General features: G+C 42.2%; 1 protein-coding gene across 32 annotated transcripts in view; it reads right to left on the reverse strand.

The window, feature by feature from the left end:
- The window catches only part of ZBTB20 (zinc finger and BTB domain containing 20), a 777,345-nt gene that overhangs the window by 46,818 nt on the left and 708,641 nt on the right, over positions 1-21,886 (reverse strand). For 31 of the 32 annotated variants that reach the window (XM_073893708.1, XM_073893699.1, XM_073893648.1 and 28 more), the window contains 2 exons: positions 18,259-18,422; positions 17,700-17,887 (listed from right to left, as the gene is read on the reverse strand). In XM_073893708.1, the coding sequence (XP_073749809.1) occupies positions 17,700-17,887; positions 18,259-18,269 (199 nt within the window). In that variant the 5' untranslated portion in view covers positions 18,270-18,422. The remainder of the gene's footprint in view (positions 1-17,699; positions 17,888-18,258; positions 18,423-21,886) is intronic. The other variant, XM_073893761.1, reaches the window with a different exon arrangement.

The raw sequence follows: 21,886 nt of genomic DNA on the forward strand, positions 1-21,886 counted from the left end.
CCCCCCCCCCCCCCCCCCCCGCACCATTAAACGAGAAAACTTTCATAACAATAAGGCAATTAAGAAAGGCTAAGCTTGTACATAGTTCTGGGCTCCCTTGCTTCAGGAAGTTGTGGTCTCAGAGTCCAAATCAGAAGTTAGGCCTTAAAGACAAAGCCCCAAGACAGAGGGCTCTGTTTTTAGAATCTAGGCCCTCTAAGGAGAATTAAGCTAGGCCCTTTTTAGCTTAATTGTGAGGTGAGGAGGGTGAGGCTGGTGCTTTGGAGTTACACTGAGGTGGCCTGACAGGGGAGAAAAAGAATCAACTACCCCTCCCTCAAATGGGGAAACTGATAAAGTTTGAAGTCTCTGCTTACACACAACTCTAGCTGGGGGTAATTTCTTGGTACACATCTGGAGGCTGGACATAAAAAGGTACTGCCTTGAGAGGAACAGTGATGATCTTGGGGCAAGGACCACTGTGAGGGGCCTCTCGAAACCCAGCTAAGGTAAATCTGAACTTCTTATGCATATACCACATAATTCAGTACATTATTGATTATTATCTCTTTTCATTTGTGCTTGTCTATGTCTACAAGAAGAGTCCAAGCTTCCCGCAGGCTAGTACTTTACCTTGTTATAACTACAGCTACAACTACTGATTATTGGACCCTTCACACTGCCCAACACGTTTCTTTACATTGAGGAGGTCCTGAGTATTTGTTAGGTCAGGTCTCCATTGAACTTCCCAAACATGCTGACAGTGTAGCTGGGAACTTCCAGTGGCACCTTTTCTCTGAGGTATGTCTACATGTAACAGTGCCATACCCTTCTCTGAGGTATGTCTGCATGTGGTAGTCCCAGGGGGTCTTTCTGTCTTGAAGTTCTTTGTAATGCTCTTCGCCTTCTCCTTTACTATCTACTGCCTCTCATCAGGGAATAATAGTCATAGTTCTATTTTCAGTATCAATTTAAGGTCTAAAGCAGTGGGTTTTTTATGTGTTCACTGAGTTTCTCACAAACTGTGCTCACGCATTTATGGTTTCTGACACAGGCCTTAGTGTTCCCATCTCCTGGATTCCATTTCTCCCAAGACACAGCTCATTAGGTCCTCCTGTCAGCTGAGGAGTCAATGCAGCTCAAAGCAGAGCCAATACCTTATAACCCAAAGTGAGAAGAGACAATCAAGCTCTGATGTGATATAAAAATGATCAGGCCAAACTCCCACCACTCTTGTCTAACTTAGGGAAGCTAAACTGCTTGCTCGCAGATGTTACAGAGATATCTATCAATTAGCTTTGATAACTGGGTATGTATTTTTGCATAAACAACGTCGGAGGGAGATTGTTTAGAATATTTTCACTTGGTGGCCACTGGGTGTCCTCATTTACAAAGTAAATAAGTAAATACACACTACTGTAGGTCACCAGAGGAAATAAAAGACACTAGGTTTCTCTTTGGCCTTTCACATACTGGGTATAAATGTATTATTGAACTTAGAGCCAGGTCAGATATGGGTACTGTTTATAAATGCTCAGGTAAAATTGTTAAGGTTTACAACCGAAGTAACTTTTGCAGGTTGTAGACAGAATTTACAAGGCCATTTCCTCAACAGAGGGGACTGTGATCCAGCTATTTGTTTGAAAATTGGCATGGGATTTTGACTATCTGCGTAGAGAGCCAGGAGAGAGGAGCAGAGAAGGTCTTAATTTATTCTTTAAAAGAAAAGAAAACACCAAATATCTCCATGGGATATTTGTTAGATTCTGTTTTTATCTCAACTTCTCTGAAAACCAATTAAAAATAATAATGAGAGAGACAAAACAGGTCCTTTTCCTGGAAACCTAACATAATGAGGAAAAACAGTACATTGAGCAGGGTCATATAGTGATTCTGAATCATTTCAAATTTAAAGACAAAGAACTAAGTTATTTCTTTGTGGACCAGTTATCCTACCTGTAACATGAAGATGCATTTGCTTCACAGGGATGTAGTAGGGGAAATAAAATACGGAGGCACGTAGGGATCCTAGGAAGAGAAACTATACCTGACAGATTTTAGGGCAGTACTAACATTCTAATTGTCATTGAGTCACAGTTGTGTGTCTCGTCCTGGACGGCAGACGGTGGCAAGTCAAGGTCGGAGTACGTGTAGCCAACAAATGTTTACCGCTCTTAGGCAACAGTGTGATGCCCTGCTGGGTCATCACTTTGTGCTCTGTAAAGTGATTTGTGCATGCCTAGGATTGTCAGTGCTTCTAAACTTCTATTACATATATCTCTGATGAGGTTCTTTCCTTGCAAGGCCAACAGGATTTCCATCCCCCTACCCTGGAAATTTCTCCAAGTTGAGATACAAAACTACTGCTAAACATATAACAATACTTGCCTTCAGATGCTACACTTAACCAGCTAGCTAACCTTTTTCAAAAGCAAAGTTAACTCTGATGCAATCATTTTCTCCTCTAGTGTATATCCTCAGCTGAATTTGTATTCTCTGGCATGTCGTTTCAGTATATAAATCAGCCGTATGATTCTGTGCCATAACCAACAATTTATACAGATAAGATCAGGGAAACTAGGAAGCTCTGTGAGCTATTCACTGCCTTTCAGAGATGTTCGCTGGTCTTATTTGACTTTGCTTTACAGTTTTTTTCTATTTTTAAAAGACCACCTGCCCAATGCTCTAGTAGAGCTGTCTGTAACTCATAATCAACTATTTAAACGTGCAACAATGCACAATAGCCAGGTCACTTGAACCCTGAGATTGTACTAAAGGATCACAATGTACACAGAGTATATGGAGAAGTATCTCATTTCTTCTAAAGATCCTTAAATTCCTGGGATTTCTAGCATTTTCCGACTCTTTAATTAGTAGATTCATTTTTGAACTACTGTAACCCCAAAGACACATATCTGCAGAGCCCTCCTGCTTGTGTTTTTCCCTAAGCCTTTACTCCTTTCAGTTTCCCCGGTTTGTTCCTTTAATTTCACTTTCAGAACTTCTTGAGGCTCAGTGACTGAACACCATACAGCGCAGATTTTATCTGATGTACCGGCGCCTGGTGTGGTCTAAGACACACTGGTGTTTTGTTCTTGAAGTGCAGGACTGAAGTTCTGAAACCTAGACTCCAACACAAAGGAGATCATTAGCTCGTTTTAAGTGTCTCTTTTCTTCCCTCCTGGCCCCCTCCTACTCACCCCAGTGCTTCCTTAGTCCTATGCACTGGCCACAGATGGCAACCATATTCTAAAGCTGAGTATATACAAAATCGTGCCATGGAGAACAGAGTGGCTTCAAAGTTAGCTTTCTATTCAAGTAGGATGGTGGAGACTCTGGAGGAATGAAGTCATCTCTCATTCATTTAATCCACTATTCATTTAGCCAGGAGTTTGTTTTCCTACACATTCTTCTAGTGTCCAGCCAGTTGAGGGAGGATGGGCGTGAAGAACTCTCTGGAGGGCCCTTCCAGCAGGAGGACACTGGGATTCTAAGCCAAGCGCTTGTCGCCCTGGGCCAGCTCTGCCTGCTGTTGATCAAATCATGCCAGTCTCCTGAGAGGAACTGGGGAGCACTGCATGGGGTGTGGATTTCCCAAGAATTGCCTTCTTGCTAGACTGACAGCACATGCGGTGTCCTCTAGACAAGGATTAGACCAGGGAAAAGGGTGAAACAAGGAGGAGGGCGTGGGGTTGCAGAAAACTCTGCAGGATGGTACAGTAATGGGAGGTGGGAGTGGGAAAAACTTTCCTTTTTCTTGTTTCAAGGTTTGCTGGAGCTTTCGCCTAATCATCTGTTTGAGCATCTTGAAAGTAAGTATCTATTTTCATGATATCTATCAAAAACAGGCACCAGATTATACTACAAAGTTGACCTTAACCCTGCCATATTGTTACTAGAATCAAAACATGTAGCAGCCTACATCCAACAGAAAACCATTCTGTTTTCCCAGCATAAAAACTGGAGGGTATCTGTGATGCACTTCGTTTTGTAGGTCTGCTGAAGGGGAAAAACCCAGTAAAAAACCCGTACTTACACTTTCACTGACAGGCAAAATATTCACAAACACGATCTACCCTTCCTTTCACTCCGTTCTTCCCCACCACATTCATTCATTCATTTATTCATTCAACAAATATTCGCTGAGCACCCACTATGGCCAAGCACTCTGCTAGGTGCTAAGGATCCAGCAGTGAACAAGATAGGACTTCTGCCCTCATGAGTTCTTCTCCTGGTCCAAATAAGCATTTAATAATTTAACTGTCGGCATGTTATTTGAGGAACAGGGATGATTTGTCTTACTTAGAATTTCTTCTCAATCTTTCTCAAACATATTTCTTGAAGGTCTAGACTCCTTTAACTAAGATGTTCTGTCTTGACTCTCTCTTATTCTATTATATTCGTTCCTTTCTTGGCTACAATGTTGGGAGTTCAGATTGCAACTGCTACCTTTTTCCTTTTTCTTTTGGTGGGACTGCAACCCTGAGCAATTGTTTCTTTTCAAGCTACACATATATTTTCCCTGTAAATAGTGTACCATCTAATTTGTGTCTTTGGATTCTGCTGATTAGGTGTCAACATATGATTTAAGGAGTACTGCATATAAGATGCAGAAATCACAACTCAGTACATCACTGTTCTAAAGCTCTGACTTGGGATTTATAGAGACTTCATACAGTCTAGGTTAGCATTTGATCTGCACCTCTTACTAAGAGACTTACAGCTCAAGTTCCATACCCACGTGTCCCTGGAATGCTATACTCAGCTGCGAAAATGCTCTGGGGTTAAGAGAAGCAAATGTCCAAAATGATCTCCATTACCAAAAACTATGTGGGCACCACAGGGCAGGAAAGGCTTACTCGGTACAATGAGCCAACACGTCTTACTGAGTTTCTTAAGATTATATATATATATTTCAACTCCTGCAAACTGCTTTGGACTGGAAGAAGTTAAGTGAGCTAGGTGATTCAGAGCAATCCTTCTCTGCAGTGAAACACATTTACTCTTCTAACTTTGCCTCTATTTTCAATTATTTCAAAATACTCTGAAGCCATCAGGCAGACCATCTTTCAAAAAGATGAAAGATGAGTTTCTTTAGTTGTAAGTAGGTCTTTCTGGAGAGGGCCCTGGGATGTGGCAGCACGGCCGTTTGCCTGTTCTAAGGACCTGCTGTTTTGGCCTTTTCAGCAATAGTGCTGGGTGGTGGCTCCCGTGGAAGGAGGATGCACAGCAGAGCCGGGTCCAGCTTCTATGACAACTTATCCTGAGCTAAGACAGCACACAGATCCCTTCCCTATAATTTGAAAATCTCTCGTTGACTGGAACGCACTTGAGGACAAGAAGGAACTTAATAGGTCAATACTATCCTACTGTCACATCATTTAATAATACTCTAAACCTTCCCTATACCAAGAAGAAAACATTCAGAAAGATTTTTTTAACTTGTTTGAGCTGCAGTTTCCTTATCTCTAAAATGGAACATTTTGTAAGAATGACAGCACTTGACACACAGTGGATGCCTAGTAAATATTAGTTCTCTTCCAATTTTAGGACAAAAACCCACACCAAGACAAATGAGGGAATGAAGGAAGACAAAAAGATAATGGAGAGGCTTCTCAGTCTACCTGGGCCTGAATCCGAGAAGGGGCAAAGGAGAGGAGCACTGGCCTTTTCTTGAAGTGAGGAGGGTCACCATCCCATGTGCGCTCCTACAGATGCGGGCCTCTCCTCAGTCACTCTGGGGGTGGGGGGGGAGGATGCAGGCCCCGCTACTATGACATACATCATTTATGTTACATCAATTTTAGTACATATTTACTTAATAATTTAAAACATTTAAACTAGAGCTAATGCTCAAATTCACTGAGTGTTGGCTGTCTTTCTGGTGCTGTTTTAGGAGCTTTCCATATAGCATTTCATCTAATCCTTATAATAACCCCGGGAGACAGATACTATTTGCATTCTCATTATGCACATGAGGAAATGGAAATATAGGGAGGTTAGATAAGACATGTAAAATGCATTCATAGGCTGAAGTTCACGTTAAAAAGAGCACATACGTAGACCGTGGGGGTGAGAACACATTTTCTGAGCAACACATGGTCCAAATCTATTCCATTATCAGATAATGAAGAAATAGCTTTAGAAGTCTGTTATTACACCTGCCTCTGCCCTGCAGGCATCTTGAAAGGACTTCTTTAGGAACCAGTCCATGTTTGGATGTTCGTATGAGACTTGCTTCTTAGTTTACTTTTGGGGGCCAGGTTTGAGCATGTAGATTCTGTTTGGGATATATCCTGGGGAAGTGGCTCTTTCCTTCTTTTCGTTCTCTGACCCCAGCCTAAAGAAAGCTATATACTGTGTCCCAGAGCAATACCCACATAGGCAAGCATGCCTGTGTGTGTATCTTCTTAGGAGGTTCATAGACTCTGAGAGGGAGGCCTGGTCATGGTACCATAATACCAAGACTTTCGGTCAACATTTCTTCTTCTAGAGGAGTCCTTCTTCTGGAGGGAGAGGGTAGCCTCCGTATGAAGGCTCCGCCTGTATCACTGCCCAAGGATAGTGCCCAGGTCTGCTTGGAATGCCTCTCAGCATGTTAACCCAGGATTAATGTCTACTTCAGAAACCCAGAATCCAACCTTTCCTCTGGGACCCTTAGGTCAGGAATAAAATGGAATAAACCAGATTTCTGGGGGTTTCCTTAAAATTGAGGGAAAAAATCCTAACCACTCCATCCTGCCATGCAGAGACCTACAGTATTTCCCTGAGGAAAGGCTATGCATCTTTTCCCCTGAAGTTATCATCTAATGGTCGAAGTTCAGAATTTGCATGTGTATTTTCCAGGAGACACGGAATTCTGCTCTGTAACTCAAATGCATATATACCTTCCTTCTACTGTCTCCTTTATATCTAAGTACCCAGTTGAGATATGAGGCAAAGAGACAATGAGTGATTATACAGAAAAGAAAATGGTTACCAAAAAATTAATGACAAAGTTAATTTCACTTCCTGCAATTCTTCATGTGGTATTCTTCATATCGCACCAAGCACTCTTAAAACTCATGTATGCCTGATTGAATACTGCATGAGATCTTGGTATAAAACCGATAACTGCCCTTTTTCTTGTTTCAAGGTTTGCTGGAGCTTTCGCCTAATCATCTGTAGGGTACATCTTATGTGCCTGGCCCTACACAGACTTCTATGGGGATACAAAGGTAGAGACCACCAGACCTTGCCACCAAAAATCTTAAAACTTAGTGCATGTTCTCAAATCACCATTATCTGAGAAAGAAGTTGGAAAGTTCACGAAATACATTATAATCCAGTTTATAGTAATATCCAGTTCAGTTTATCAGGAAAGGTTTCATTTGAGCTCTCTTGAAAAATGAAAAGAATTTCTTTGGAAGTAAGGCATGCCACCTTACTTACATGCCACTGGGAGCCACCACTGAGCATGAACCTAGTTAAAACCACTGAAGATAAATGAGTAGGAAGAAATTCTTTTCTGGAGTTGGAGACCAACTCAAGGTCCATTTTGGCATCAACTATGAATTCATTCTTCCTTGTGAAATGATAAAGACTCATATTCACAGTTCTTCCATGTAGTTGTTTTTGTATTCTATCAGCGATAAAATAATTTTCTTATTTGTTTTAGAAGTAATTTAATAGCAGAGGAAAGTAACATTTGATTTAATTGGTTCCAGAACAGCACCTTGAAGTGGAAGTAATTGTAGATACTGTGTGTCCAGGTGACAGCGGCCTTAGGGATGTCTTCAGCCATCAAAGAGAACAATATAGACCAAGTAAAAAGTTTAAAAAAATCTCCACAAAACAGTGAACTTGAGGATGTCTTGTGACAATGAAGAAGTACATGAGAACAACACATAAGTTTGTTGTCAGTAATACAGATCTACTTGAATTGAACCTGTCATAAAAGAATTTCTCAGAATGTGACATTTTCAAAAAGATTATGCTTTAAGAGAACTTGTTTTAAAAAATTTTGGGAAAACTTTAGTGCTCAAATATATGGTACCTGTCCTCTGGCTATTGCTTAGAGATTACCAAGGATTAGTGAATATTTGTGAAGGCATCTGAAGAAGACATGAGCATTTGTTCTTATTAGCTGAAAGGAAGAGAAAGCCATGCTGGAAAGGAGGAGAGAAAGAACTAAAATAATACGATTACTGATTTGTTGGGCTTGGGTAGCGACTTTACATTTCTTTTTCATATATTATCATTCCAATTGCTGTGTATACGGAAGATCTAATTCTCTCTCACCTCACCTATTTAATTGCAGATTCTCCCTTAACACTGGTTTTTATTCTTTAGTCTATAAATGGGCTTGAGACTCTTGTATCATAAAAATATTCCCTACCCTGCTTTTGTATTACCTGTTCATTATTTCTTTGTAAAGTATTAAACTTCTTTAAAAAGTAGTGCCGAGTTGTTGCTTTCTCATTGATCTTCTCTTTGCTCTTGAACCCCCTTTTTTGGTGTTTTTGTGATGCCTCTGACTCTGCTCTCTTAACAGCCACCAGGAAGCCACCAATCCTTGGTGTCTGCAGCACCCAACACTGCTGCCCCCTTCTCCCTGAGGGTCTTCCTGGACTATCCTGCTGTTTCTCCTATATCTCAGACCTTCTTTTCTTCTCCTCCTTTGTTCATTCCTCATTCTCTTTCTTACCACTCACTGTAAGTACTCTATTTTCTCTTTTTGCTCTCAACAAAGTTTTCTTTGAATTTACTCCCATATTCATGGCGTCAAGTTTGGCTTCTTGGTGAAAGCATTCGCTAGCCCTAATTTCAAATCTTCCTGCTGTACTCCACTACCCTATTTGTGACTCTGTTAATTGTCTCCGTTGGGTCCACCTCTGGTGTCTCATTTTCAGCATTGTTTAAAACTGAACTGTATTCTACTCCTCTAGACATCTCCTTTTGTCTCCTCTTTTTGATATGTTGGAGCTGGCTCTGCTGATCTCCTTTCTCTTAACCAACGCTCAATCAGTTCCCAGAGCTGTCTACCCTCAAGTGCAAAGTCTGTTGAACCTGGCTCATCACTATCCTCCTTCAGGTTACCCAAAGTCTGAACTACTGACAAAGCTTCCCAGGCTCTCTCCTCCCTCCAGCCACCCCTTCCCACATCCATGCACCCTCCACACCCTTGCTAAATTAGAGTTTCCTACAGCAAAGTCTTGAGGATGGCAGCCCCTACTTAAAACCTGTCCACAGTTTTATACCAAAATGGAGACTCCTTATCCCTTACCTTCATGCCTTACTTCCAAAGAAATTCTTTTCATTTTTCAAGAGAGCTCAAATGGAACCTTTCCTGATAAACTGAACTGGATATTATTATAAACTGGATTATAATGTATTTCATGAACTTTCCAACTTCTTTCTCAGATAATGGTGATTTGAGGACATGCACTAAGTTTTAAGATTTTTGGTGGCAAGGTCTGGTGGTCTCTACCTTTGTATCCCCATAGAAGTCTGTGTAGGGCCAGGCACATAAGATGTACCCTACACATGCTTGCCAAGTGAATGAATCAAAGCGTGGTGCATCCAGGTGTACAGGATGTATCTTTAACCACTCTGCAAGGTAGCTGTTTGTGAAGGTATCTGGTCTTCTCTACGAGATTCCAAATCTCTGTACATAGGGTTCCAGTTTATAAAACTGCATCCTACACAATACATAGGCCTGGTTCTCCACATTGAAAGCATTCAGTAAATTGGTAGATGAACAGCCCTGACTCTCTTTCTGTTCAGAAAATGTAAGTTCTCCTTAAAGCCAACTGGGTAGCTGGCAGCATAGTATGGTGGGAGAAGGAGTAGGGTTCTGTTTTTAGCTCTTCGACTCACTATGTGGAAACATTTTGGTAGGACACTTGCCCTCTGTGGGCCTCAGTTTCCTCATCAGAATAATAGTGGATTTAGATCAGGTAACATTTCACCTCCTCCAATGCTGATAAAAAGGACTCACCGGTACACATTCCCTAGAGGGAACTAAGAATATAGAGGCAGGAGAAAAGCGAGAAGTGCTTATTCAGCCGATCAGTTAACAGGGGGTTGAATTGACTGTGGAACTTGATGTGAGGTGATTGGTGGACGGATTTGACTTGAAATTTCTTAAAGCAAGGAATTCTGAGAGTCTTCATGCATGCTCTCAGCTGATCCTAAATGATCCCTCTCTGAGGGCAATTTTTGTTTTTTAAGTCAGGATGTGAGAATCCCTGACAGATATGGAGGAACATGGATTTTATATAATGAAATTTGCCAGGCGTGGAGGAAGCGCATATCAAACTGTCACTAGCAGCTGCAGATAAGAATTAAAGATGTATTCTAGCAAGATATGGGATGGCAAGATGAAGAACAGAGCCCTAAAACCAGCAGTAAGTCTTACCAATTATATGTGGACAATCATAGGCACCCTCATGCAATATTTGGGAGAGCAATATGGCATGGAGCAGCTTGAAGCAATGGGTCATGAGGCCAGATTTGCAAGGGGAACTGGGAGGACTTCAAAAGAGGACAGATTGCTAGAACCTGGGGAGACCACAAGTCAATGACAGAATTCCAGTGTGACACTTACAGGGGACTCTGTGGCTCCAAGAACGACCCTTTCTCAAAAAGAAAAGTTATTTTGAAATCTGTTCATCAGTAAGTTACTACTAGGTCCCTCAATACTTTCTTACATCTACTGACTGAATGAAAGAGGGCACTTGTGCCTATTAGAAAATAAGTGGGTGTCTTGCTTTATTTTTTAATTGGGAAGGAAATGTCTCTAGAAAGGATATGCAATTCAGCCCACCTGAATTTTCATGACAGGCAATATTACCCGAATATAAAGTGCCCCACGGGTTTATATTAAAATGAGATGAAGCCTAAGAAGGTCTGAGTATCATAACTGAACTGCTCTGATTTCTGAAAACACCCTGCTTTTTTTTTTTTTTTTTTGTCTCTGTGGCTTTGCTTCTGTTCCTCCTGTGTGGAATACCATTCCCCCTCCCCTTCTTTCACCTTACACACACCTGCTCTTTCATGATCCAGGTCTAATGTCCCCTTCCCACTGCTTCAGGCCCCCTCCTCAGGAACACTTTAATACTGCATTTGTACACCCCCCGTCATAGTTTTCTAGTTTTAGCCAGGCGTTTGGGAACACTGAGCTCCTAAATTGGGGGGACAGAGTCTTGTTGGTGTCTTTACCTCTGGCGCTCATTGAGGACTTGGCATAGAAGCAGGGGCTCAGTAGCATTTGATGAATGACTGAATGAAGGAATGCGTGCATGAAGGGCACAGGACTATTAGAAATTATTGCATGAAGTGACCATGGAAGACATCCAGTTAAATTAGCAGTGTAGGGACACAACACGTTTTATTAAAAGGAGGGACAACTTTATAAAAAGAGGTAGACTGCGACATGAAACTTCAGGAAAAAGACTTTTAACAATAAATGTATTCCTAGATGTGCCAAGTAGTAGCTCTAGGAATTAGAGCAAATAAAAACATTAACTGGCCTTCTGATGCACAAGTGCTGGGCTAAGCACTGAAACCTCTAAATAAGAGGGCATCAAAAGTAATAAAAGTAAGAGATTATGTATCAATTAACTCAGAGGCAGAAAGGTGACTGTTTATAAAGGGCAAGACTATCTTTAAAGAAATGAGTCCACACTTAATAGGTAAGAGGTTTGCTTGGCTAACGACATAGCAGAAAGATAGTTGAAACTGTTAGCTATGAAAAGGTAAATATGTCATTCTTTATAGGAAGTAGAATAAAGAGGGATGCAGGGCACTCGGGGGGACAATGAGGACACTCAGTTATACTAAAGATGCTCTATTTACTGTTTAACTGATATGGAATCTAGCAGAAAATTAATAGCAAAGCCATAGGATAATAGCTATCTGTGGTTGCTCATTCCAGCCCATTTTGATTATATTTCTTCTGCAAATTAGTGTGACCCCAAAATGTTTTCAGGATTGTCCAACTTGTCCTAAATTCCATAAATAAACTCTTTCAGAGGATGCTGTTTTTTGCCATGTCTCTATTACGGTTCTTCACAGATGGACCATTTTTGTCCTTTCAAAGCCTAAGAATAACTCAGTTATCAAGACATACCCAAATCCAGTTCATCTGCTCCTGTGGGATTCCAGTTAGTTTAGACACATCTGCTGAGATACACGCATTTGAATCCAAATGAAGCTTTTGTTTGATTATACATTTTGAACATTTATGGAGGTTTTTTGGGGGCCAAAATGTTTTTCATTTTTTGGCACTCCAAACAGAGATCTTCGGTTATAAACACTGCCTTCTGAGCACCTCCAGCAGAAATCCAATCTTTTCATGTGAACAGGTGCCTCAGGAAGTTTTTGGAAGGTTTACACTGCATCAGCTTTCTGACTGGAAACTTTCTGAACGCACAGGCAAATGTGCCAAGGAGACCTTCAAACTTGCCCGAGCAGTTTTCACTCATACAGACATACATTCACACATACAGACAGCCCAAGTGAAAGCAAATCAGAGCCTTGTAAAACTGCAGTGTCTTTCTTAAAGGTTAAATACCATACGCAATCAAACTGAACAAAAAGGAATGTGTGACAGGAGAGAGAACGAACTAATAGCAAGAACGGAGGTGCAAATTCTTCACGAGTGTGCTCCCCTTAAAGCGTTACCAGAGAGTTCAAGTGACACATCCCCTCAGTGAGATGCTACCTCACCCAGTTTTGAATGTGCACCCAAGCATTTGTGATTTTAGACGCTGTACCTTCAGTGTCTTGCTACCCATTCCTTTTACTCACAAACTTGTTCAAACATTTATGTTGAAACAAGTCCTTCTCCGACACAAAAGGGCCAACCAGATTCAAATCCAGGAAGAGACAACACTACGTTCTAAATCGGTTCTTTGGCAAAGCCCATATTTTATCTGATTCCCTACAACGTTTCTTTTCCAGTTTGAATATAAACTGAAGAGCAGAGACAGAGTAAAATAACTTTTTGAGCCTGAAGCCTGAAAAGTTATTACAGAGTAAACTCACTCCCCCATTGGGCATGCCCGGAATTCAGGGGGAAATCTGCTTTCAAGTTGTTCCTATAGCCCTGGACCAGATGCTCTAAGGTGGCCAGAAACCTTTGTCTACACCCACTTAGCAGATTTCTGGCTCTTTATCAGGGACTAAGAGGTTTATTTGCAGAAATGAATCATTTCCTTCAAAATATCCTTTACCCTATTTACATGCTTGCATATTCCTTCCATTTTGTTTTCCCCCTACAGCTTTACTAAGGGAATTAATTATCTTGAAGAACAGGAACATACAGTAAGTACATCTGAAATACAGGATGAGGCGCAGTATGTCATCTATTAGGCCTGGCTAAGACCAGCAGCTGATGCTAAATGGGAAGGAACATGCACCAAATGTTTTTTAATCACAAAGTTAGTAATTAATTGCTCTTTAAAATACATTTTATGCTTCTTTCTGTCTGTGTACATGAAATGCACATTTATTACATGCCAAAAATTACAACATTATGGTTTAAATGTGACTGGCACGGAAGTCCGGAAATCAGAGTTAATGTTCCCACGGCAACTTTAATTCTGTCCGTGTGCACATGTAGGGCCATAACAGTCTTCCGCTCCAGGATAATACATATAGATGGTCTGGGGAGGGAAGCTAAAGACCCATATCCTCAACTGTAGTTACAGGAAAGAGACAAAGGGTAAAAACCATGCTCCTTTCCACATACACAGAGACAAAACAATGTCCCCACGCCTGGTGTTGTGTAATCAGGGAAAGAAAGAATCGGCTGTGGTGCTGGCACTCAAGGGGACAGTTTCTGTTGCTGTGGGAACCTGAACTTTGCATTTCCTGACTTTGGGGTAATTAAAATGTCAGCCTTAATGTGGCATTAATGGAGTTTGCCATAAAAAATCCTCTTTGTTTTGTTCTCTTAAAAAAATTGTTTAAAAGTTCAAACTGAACGAAGTGTACTAAAAATTTTAATCTCGGGGACTTGGCCTGGTGATGGAAGTTGGGGGGGGGAGGAGGGAAGTGAAGGGCTGGGAGGGGGAAGACCGGCAAAGGTGGAAGGCCAGAGAGAGAAAGGAAGGGCCCAGCAGTCTCCTCAGACAGTGCTCAGCCCCAGCAGAGTCATGCTACCTACAGAGCTAAAGTTAAACCCACCCACACAACAGTTTGGTAATGTGTAAAGGTTAAATTAAAAATAAATAAAAACTGTTAATGCATAAGTGCATCTTGGCAAGGACACAGAAAATGAGACAGCCTGCTGAGGCCAGTGCAAAACACCGGAAGGTAAGTCACCACAGAAGACGGCTTCCAACCAAACAAAGACATCAGAATAGGTGGCTCCGTGGCCAAAAGTCGGGAGCACTGCCAAAGGGGGGGGGGGACCGCTTCTCCCTTCGATGGGAGTCTTATTTGGGGGAAAACAAAACAGAGGAAGCACGCGAGTCGTAGTTCTAGGCGAGTCTGCCACATGTACACGACTGTGACGTGCCGCAGCTTGATAGCTGTCAGGCTAGGGAGGGCTTCATCTGCTCTGCTGACTCGGGTTAGGCCTCTTTACACGTCTGAAGAGAGAGCTTGGCTCAGCTCTTCCTCAGCCTGTTCCTCAGCAGGGAACCATTCTGTCAAACACCTAGGGCTTTCGTACCCTTTGCATTCCAAAACTCATCTCAATGCCTTGCCTTCTCGTCACTGGAGTTTGTTTACCACTGGATTTTTGGAAATGGTGAAGAGGCCGCAAGCTAGGAGGTCGTGGGGGAATGTCGCTAGGAGGTCATTGGTAGTGGGTGGGCGACGGAGCAGCACCCAGTTCCGTGGCAATAGTAACCTCACCATCTCACAAGGGGAAGCATTTTTCAACCCTATTCCTTCTTGGTTTGGATATGACTGGGATCTTTGGGAAAACTTGAAGTCGCTGGGCAGGTTAGGTAGCCAGCTGAGATTTTTAGGGGTCAGACTTGTCTAAAACATTTGCCTGCGTCCTTCAGATGCGACAACACTACGGCTCACCCGCTCTTACCGGTTCATAGGCAGAGCTGACTGTCTTGTGGGGATGCTGATCCACAGTGTTTTAGAACTCAGTTACCAATACGAGTAGTTGCACATTTTCCAGAATGCCATTTATGGGCTTGGAACAGAGAATTCAGGCTGCTCACAGGGAGAGCAAATCCATAAACATCCCTCAGTATCTGAATGAGTTAACTACCGAGCAAGTCATTCATTGACAGAAGTGTCAATGTTCTCAGTTTTCCTACCCGTAAATTGGGAAGAATTATAATGACTGACAGGAAATGGGCATTAGAGCATGACTAAGAATAATTTTGCTAAACACATAACAAATAAAAAGGTGCTATAAAAATTCGGGCACTTGTGAAAGCTTGGAACACCACACACTGGTGGAATGTTTCTGAAGTTAAAGAGACTAACAAGTCAAGGGCACTATTTTTAAATGCCCCAAATCTGTTAGTTCTAAATAGGAACAGAATATTTTACCTTAAAGAAATTAGGCTTTTAAATTAATCTATGGTAAGAATGACATTTGAAAGTAAAAAAAAAAAAATCTTCTTGAATGCAAGAAGAGCATCCAAAAAATTTAACAGCTTAAAATAAACCTCTTTCCTGTCTTCTCTCAAGCAATCTCCAAATGGACAGATTTCTGTGAATCTTTCCTAAAAACAATTTTCTTCTAAGTCTAGGCTCAAATCAGGACAAACTACGATCCAAATACATTTGGAGAAAAGCATAATCGATTTCATCAACAGGTTAGGATAGAGAGGACGTACGTATCTTAATGGCAAAATCAGAATGACTTTCTACGCAGCTGGAGATTAGGTGTCTCCTCCCTATCTGTTCTCCTTCCAACTGCATTCAGATACCTCACTGTGAGCTCCGATCTCCTGGCTTCCTCTGGGTCACTTCTGAGCTGTACGGCAGCATGACCCTCATACAGTTTCTTGTTCGTATTCCAGGCTAATGCCGAGACCTGGCTGGAGGATGCTTATGGTAAAGTACAATAATTGAAGCCTGGTGCCTTCTCTATTCAGCAAAACATTCATTTTGCTGCAACAGGGGATTTCTGGGCTAAGGCCATTCTATGTAATCTTCCCCATAAGGTGTGGCAGAAGGCCAGGCGATGAAGGTGTGCGTGCAGGAGCTCCAGGCCTTTCTCCACAGGAATGGGCTACCTTCCTGGTAGGTAGGGACAGCACGCACATGCCTACGGGCGCTGTGCCATGCGATTTTCCAATTCTTCCTGTAATTACTATTAGGCTGGAGACTGCCAAGCAAGAAGGGCCAAGGATGTTACTATTACGATGGTCCACAGAACACAGTCCTTGCTCCTGATCCCCAGAGTTCTCTACAGAAGGAAGCAGCAACTTAGCACAAATCACACGGGCTCTAGCGATTCGGATCCCGTTCTTTCTCGTTTCACTTTCTAGTGACAGCTGGAGCAGCCACCAGAAGAACAAGCTCCTTTTCACCCCGACCTCAACCCCTGGGTTGTTTGTCCCTTTACTTAAGACACTATGATGATGAAGCAAGCAGGGAATGGACTCTCCCAGACGCATCCACTTCTTGCCCACTTTGCAGAGTGTTACATTTGTTTTGTCAGAAAAATAACAAGAGGAGATTTAGACTCTCATTTCCTAATTAAAGATGCTTGTGTCCATGGACAGGATAAATGGAGTCCTTTTTTGAAAACAAAACCGACTTAGTCTTATTCTTCCTCCTTCTAAAGAAGAACACGCCAGCTCTTTGCCTGTTACTAGACATCCTGAATGGAGATCAGTTCAGAACACTTGTTGGGTATCTTAACACCAAAAGGAATATTCTTTCAGGTCAGACCCCAAAATTATTCCACTCCTTTCCACTGTCACCACACATGTTCCTTTCTCTTTGAAGTATTGGGTTACACTTCAAAAGGAGAAAAGCTCCGAAACAGGATTTATCAACTTTCTTAAAATAGAATTTGAAGAAGTGACTCCCCGATTAGTGGGAAGACAGCAAAAATAAACAGCAATGGAGTGATTTCAACGGCGACGATCTCATTAGGCTGCCCATTTCCAAATTTAGCCCGTAGGCAGTTTTTTTAATTAAAAAATATTTTTAACCTGAATTCTTATTGGCTACGTGAAGTCTGGGTGGATTCTGAATTCTTGGAAGCCATTCTCTTTTCTTCTGTAAATTTATGCTATCCTTTAACCACTTCAAAATAAATTAAAAACTGGAAGGACGGAAATTCAGCCAAGCCAAATGAGACTCCAATAACTAATGCAAAGCTGACTTGTATTATGTAATTTCAAAATGGATGTTTCCTGTGTCTAACTGGCTTTTTGAGGTCCATATTTGGTGGTTCAGTTTAGTCATGGTGGAAGTACTGTTATTCAGATCGCGGGGACAAAAGAATAATTAGAAAACGGTAACCCAACTTTTTTTTTTTTTTTTGAGTGAATGTTATGAAAGAAAATGTGGTTCATGTAATGAATCAGCCTTTCGAGGCCAAGTGGCTGGACACCTGGTTTTAAAATACACTCTAGCTTTGAAAATATGGACGGTGGCTGAATCAAAATGGAGGCAAGTTCCCTTTGACTACTCTACAAGACCAAATGGAAACGGCTTGTTCGGAATGCAAAAAAAGCCAGAACCCAGGGGGGAGGCACGCTCCAAGCGCCGCGAAGACACCATCACCTTACTGGTGTACTCACAATCAGATGACCCGGTGTGAGCGTGAGAGTTTGTCAGTGAATGTGTTGAGTGGATGAGGGCTGGGTCTGGAGACAAAACAGCTTCAAAGTTCAGGCAGGGAAGGCCCGGCTTGGCGCTGGATCCACCCGGCTGAGTAATCTCATTCTCCTCAGATGCCTTCTGGTTTTCAGCTGTCTTGGGCTTCTTCCTGAAAATAAACAAAGGGCCCTTTGAAGGAACTGACTGCATATTTGGGAAAAGGCATTTTTAGAATCTGTTAAAGATAACTTGATTTTTTTTTTTCTGAGGGGGGATGGGAGGGAGTCCAGTATGTCCCTTGTTTTAAAACAAGCTGATTCTTGTTTTTTTCCCTCCAGTAATGGCCTAACTGGGAACACATGAAAGCATATGGGCCAAGCAAACAGCACCACATTTGGACTCTGTTGGCTGCATAAAAAGACCCTGTCCCAGAACTTTAGACAGATTGAGCTACGTATGGCTGACATTATCCAAGAAAGCATCCTTTTTTCCCCCTTAAGAGTTTTAACATGGTCTGGAAAAATACTAGTGGAGGTTTACCGTTCTAGCATTTGTCAGGAAGCTTAGAGACAGGACCCGTGGAGTAATGGGAGGAGCACTGGACTGGGAGTCAGGAGACTTGAGCTATGGTACTAGCTGTGCCTCTAACTTGCTGTGTGGCCTTGGGCACCTCACTTCACCTCTCTGGGCTTCAGTTTCCTCATCTGTAAAATAAAGGGCTTGGATTAGAAGGCCTTAAAGGTTCCTTCCAGCTTGAAGTTTCTATTCATGGAACACATTATGGAACATTCAACTTTCTTGCCGTTATTAGCTTTTACTTTAGATTAACACAATTTCCAATCACAATCTAAATTTGCAGGCTACATAGATGAGACGGTAGTGATGGAGGTTGTTGTTAAAGTAGCAAATGAAAAATGAAAAGATGAGCTTAGCTTCTAGTAGGTAAAGTGGTAAGGTGTCACGCGGAGATCCTCTATTCCACATCTCTACTCATCCAAAGCTGAAGATTTCCTTTGTTGGTTGATTTAGTACATGACTCTGGAGTATGGGAGTGTGACTGTGTGTTTGGGGTGGGAGGAAGAGATGAGTGAAGGGCACTAGAAAGTAATTATTGCCCACTGCTGCTTGAGGTCAGGAATAGGAAGCAAAAGAGCCCAGGTACCAGTCGGCTCTGGTGTCCTTCCTCTCCGGGACAATGAAACTGACATAAACACAGAAATACTTAGCTTACACTGCATGTACCCTAGGTCCCAGCCAAGGTGGGTTATTAGTCATACCCTGCACATGCCCTCCAATTTCCTTGGCTCTGTGCCTCTTTCTACATTATGTGGATGGTGACCAGAGAAATTATTTTATTTTATTTTTCGGTGGAAGACTATGTGTGCAACAGAATTTGTTGTAAGTAGCTTTGTTTCCATGTTTTTCTTGTTTCTATAAGCCTGGCAATGGACTTGTCATACAGAATATTTTGTATCGGAATTTGCTGTACGGGGTAGTGAAATCTGCCCTCGCAGAATATGGTGTTATGATTAGCATGCTGTGTTTCTGGTCCAACAGGTTGTGAAATCAAATCTGGTTTTTCAGAGGGTAGGAGGCAGAGATAGCATGGTAAAGACGCAGAGAGAGGGGAAGCTTTCAGACGTATTTTTCAGTATGGAGTAGGCCAATATCAGAGAAGCAACAAATTGCAATGCTTTACCAACTGTTTGTTGGATGGGTGACAATGGAACCGACCCCAAGTCTTGAGTGTCTACATGGACCTCCAAAGCCCGGTTTCTGGTGTTCAGTTTAAGAAGAGATCCAAGATCAAAGTCTCCAAAGCTCAACTCTTTTTTATTCTTGGAAACCAGTGCCCCCTCTCAGACCCCTCCCTATTTCCATCACTGTTGTCTGTCACCGGCTTCGTCATCAGGTTGGAAACCGTAGGTGAGCAACACCTTTCTCTGCCTTAAAGCCGATTCATCAATTCCTGACAATTCTGTTTCCTTCATATTTTTTCAAATCCATGTTTCCTTTCCATTTCCACACTATCACCTTAACACTTTTATTTAGACTGTTGTTTATTTACTGGCTCTCTATCCTCTTTGACCTCTCAGAGAAAATCAGTTTAGCCCAGCACCCCAAATGAGTCCTATATATGCTCTAGCATATAGGCCACCTGTTGCCTACACAGGACTGACTCTCAAAGTTCTTGAAAATTCCCAGAACGTCTTGGGGTATCTACATCCTTGGCTCTACATCTTTGTTCAAGTTAGTTCCCTTGCTCTGAATGTCCCTTTTACAACTCTGTTGAAATCATATTTATCCTTCTTACTTATTAAAGGTTGTCTCCATCTTGTAACTGTCTTGATTTACCTCTACCAGATGGAACGTCTCTTTCTCTCTGAAATTCAACTCCGTCCCACCTTTCTCTGAAATTCCAAAAAAATCTATACTTCTCCATATTTTACTCGCTAAATTTTGTTTCAATAGTAGTTATTTACCTACTACTTGGTTATCCCCCCCCCATGAGACTGTAAACTCTCTGAGAGAAAATGTCTTAGTTATTTTTTAATTCCCTGTGTTCATCCTTTCTTTCCTTCCTCCTTCCCTCCCACCATTCATCTAGTCACATATTCATCTTAAAATATCATGCCCCTACGGTGTGCCAGCATAGGTTAGGGAATGCAGCAAGCCTGGTTGCTATCCTCTCGGAGTTTCCTCTCTAGTGTGTACTGTCAAGCAGAGTAGTTTCGATAACGCTGTCATTCAAGGGGCACCTGGGTGGCTCAGTCGGTAAGCGTCTGCCTTCGGCTCAGATCCCGAAGTCGATCTTCCCGGGGTCCTGGGATCGAGCCCCGCATCGGGCTCCCTGCTCAGCGGGGAAGCCTGCTTCTCCCTCTCCCACTCCCCCTGCTTGTGTTCCCTCTCTAGCTGTCTCTCTCTCTCTGTCAAATAAATAAATAAAATCTTTAAAAAATTAAAAAAAAGCTGTCATTCAATATTTGTTTGTTGATGGAGTGAAGCAGAATTGAATTCAAGATATATTTTGAGAATAGTCATAGTCTAAAACCCAATTAAGTTTCCCTATTCTTTTGTTTTTTGTTTTTATTTACTTGAGAGAGAGACAGAGCGAGCACCGAGGGAGAGTGAGAGGGAGAAGCAAACTCCCCGCTGAGAAGTGAGCCCGATGCGGGGCTCGATCCCAGGACCAGAGCCAAAGGCAGATGCTTCACTGACTGAGCCACCAGGTGCCCCAAGAGTAGGACCATTTTGCCCAACAAAGCTGAACTGGTCCTCATGAGTCCTTTAAATATCAGGATGAAATATCAATGGTAGATATCACTTAACAGAAAAACTTTTTAAAAATATTTATTTCTGATGCTTACAGACAAGGCCTCGGCTGGTTTTGGATTTCTGTTTCAGGAAATTGAAAAAGCCCTCTTTCAAACATGAGTATATGACCAAACAACCAACATTACTTTTCTAACACTGCAAAAATGGTATTGTTCTTTATATAAATGCTCTTGCTTCCTTCCCTAAATGCGGTCCTGCTTCCTACCTGGCATTTTATTCCACACCCTCCTGTTTGTTGTCTCAAGGATCACGTATGGAGAACACTCACAGTACAGAGGCATTAGAAGCCACCTCTACCAATGAAAATATTGAAAATTCAACCTTCCAGTTCACCCCCTCATTTGCTCATCCTAATACCACTGGGCTTTTCCCACCTGCACAGATAACGGAGAGCCACTGACTGTCCTTAGAAGCAATCCATTTCTCATCTCACCCTCTCTGAGAGTTCTACTGGACTCCTTTTCCTGGAGCCGAGAAACACTGAAACGTAGCAGCAGTCTGTCTAGACATGCACAGGTGCTGTGATGTTGACCCCGTTTTTGCAGCTGATAGTTTATTAAGGAGGAAAAAGCAAGTCCTGCAGTAATTAACTGAAAATACCTTCTTTGGTTGTGTAGAAAGAATCGTATAAACATGGCACATCTGAGGGCAAGTCTGTCCAAGCCTCCATGGCTATGCGTTATTCCCTGGAGCCTTTAGAGGGCAGCAGCACACAGGCTACTCGGGCAGCATGCTGGCGAGGCAAACTCGCGACCAGACCAGAACCTTCCTCCTGGTCACCATGCCAAAGGTTGGTTTGCCAAGCTCTGGCCGCTCAGCCTCTTTCTTTCTT

The sequence above is a fragment of the Callorhinus ursinus genome, unplaced genomic scaffold (genome assembly GCF_003265705.2).
Source record: "Callorhinus ursinus isolate GAN/ISIS: 27379988/994484 unplaced genomic scaffold, GSC_fseal_2.0 scaffold1, whole genome shotgun sequence".
NCBI classification, from domain to species: Eukaryota; Metazoa; Chordata; class Mammalia; order Carnivora; family Otariidae; genus Callorhinus; species Callorhinus ursinus.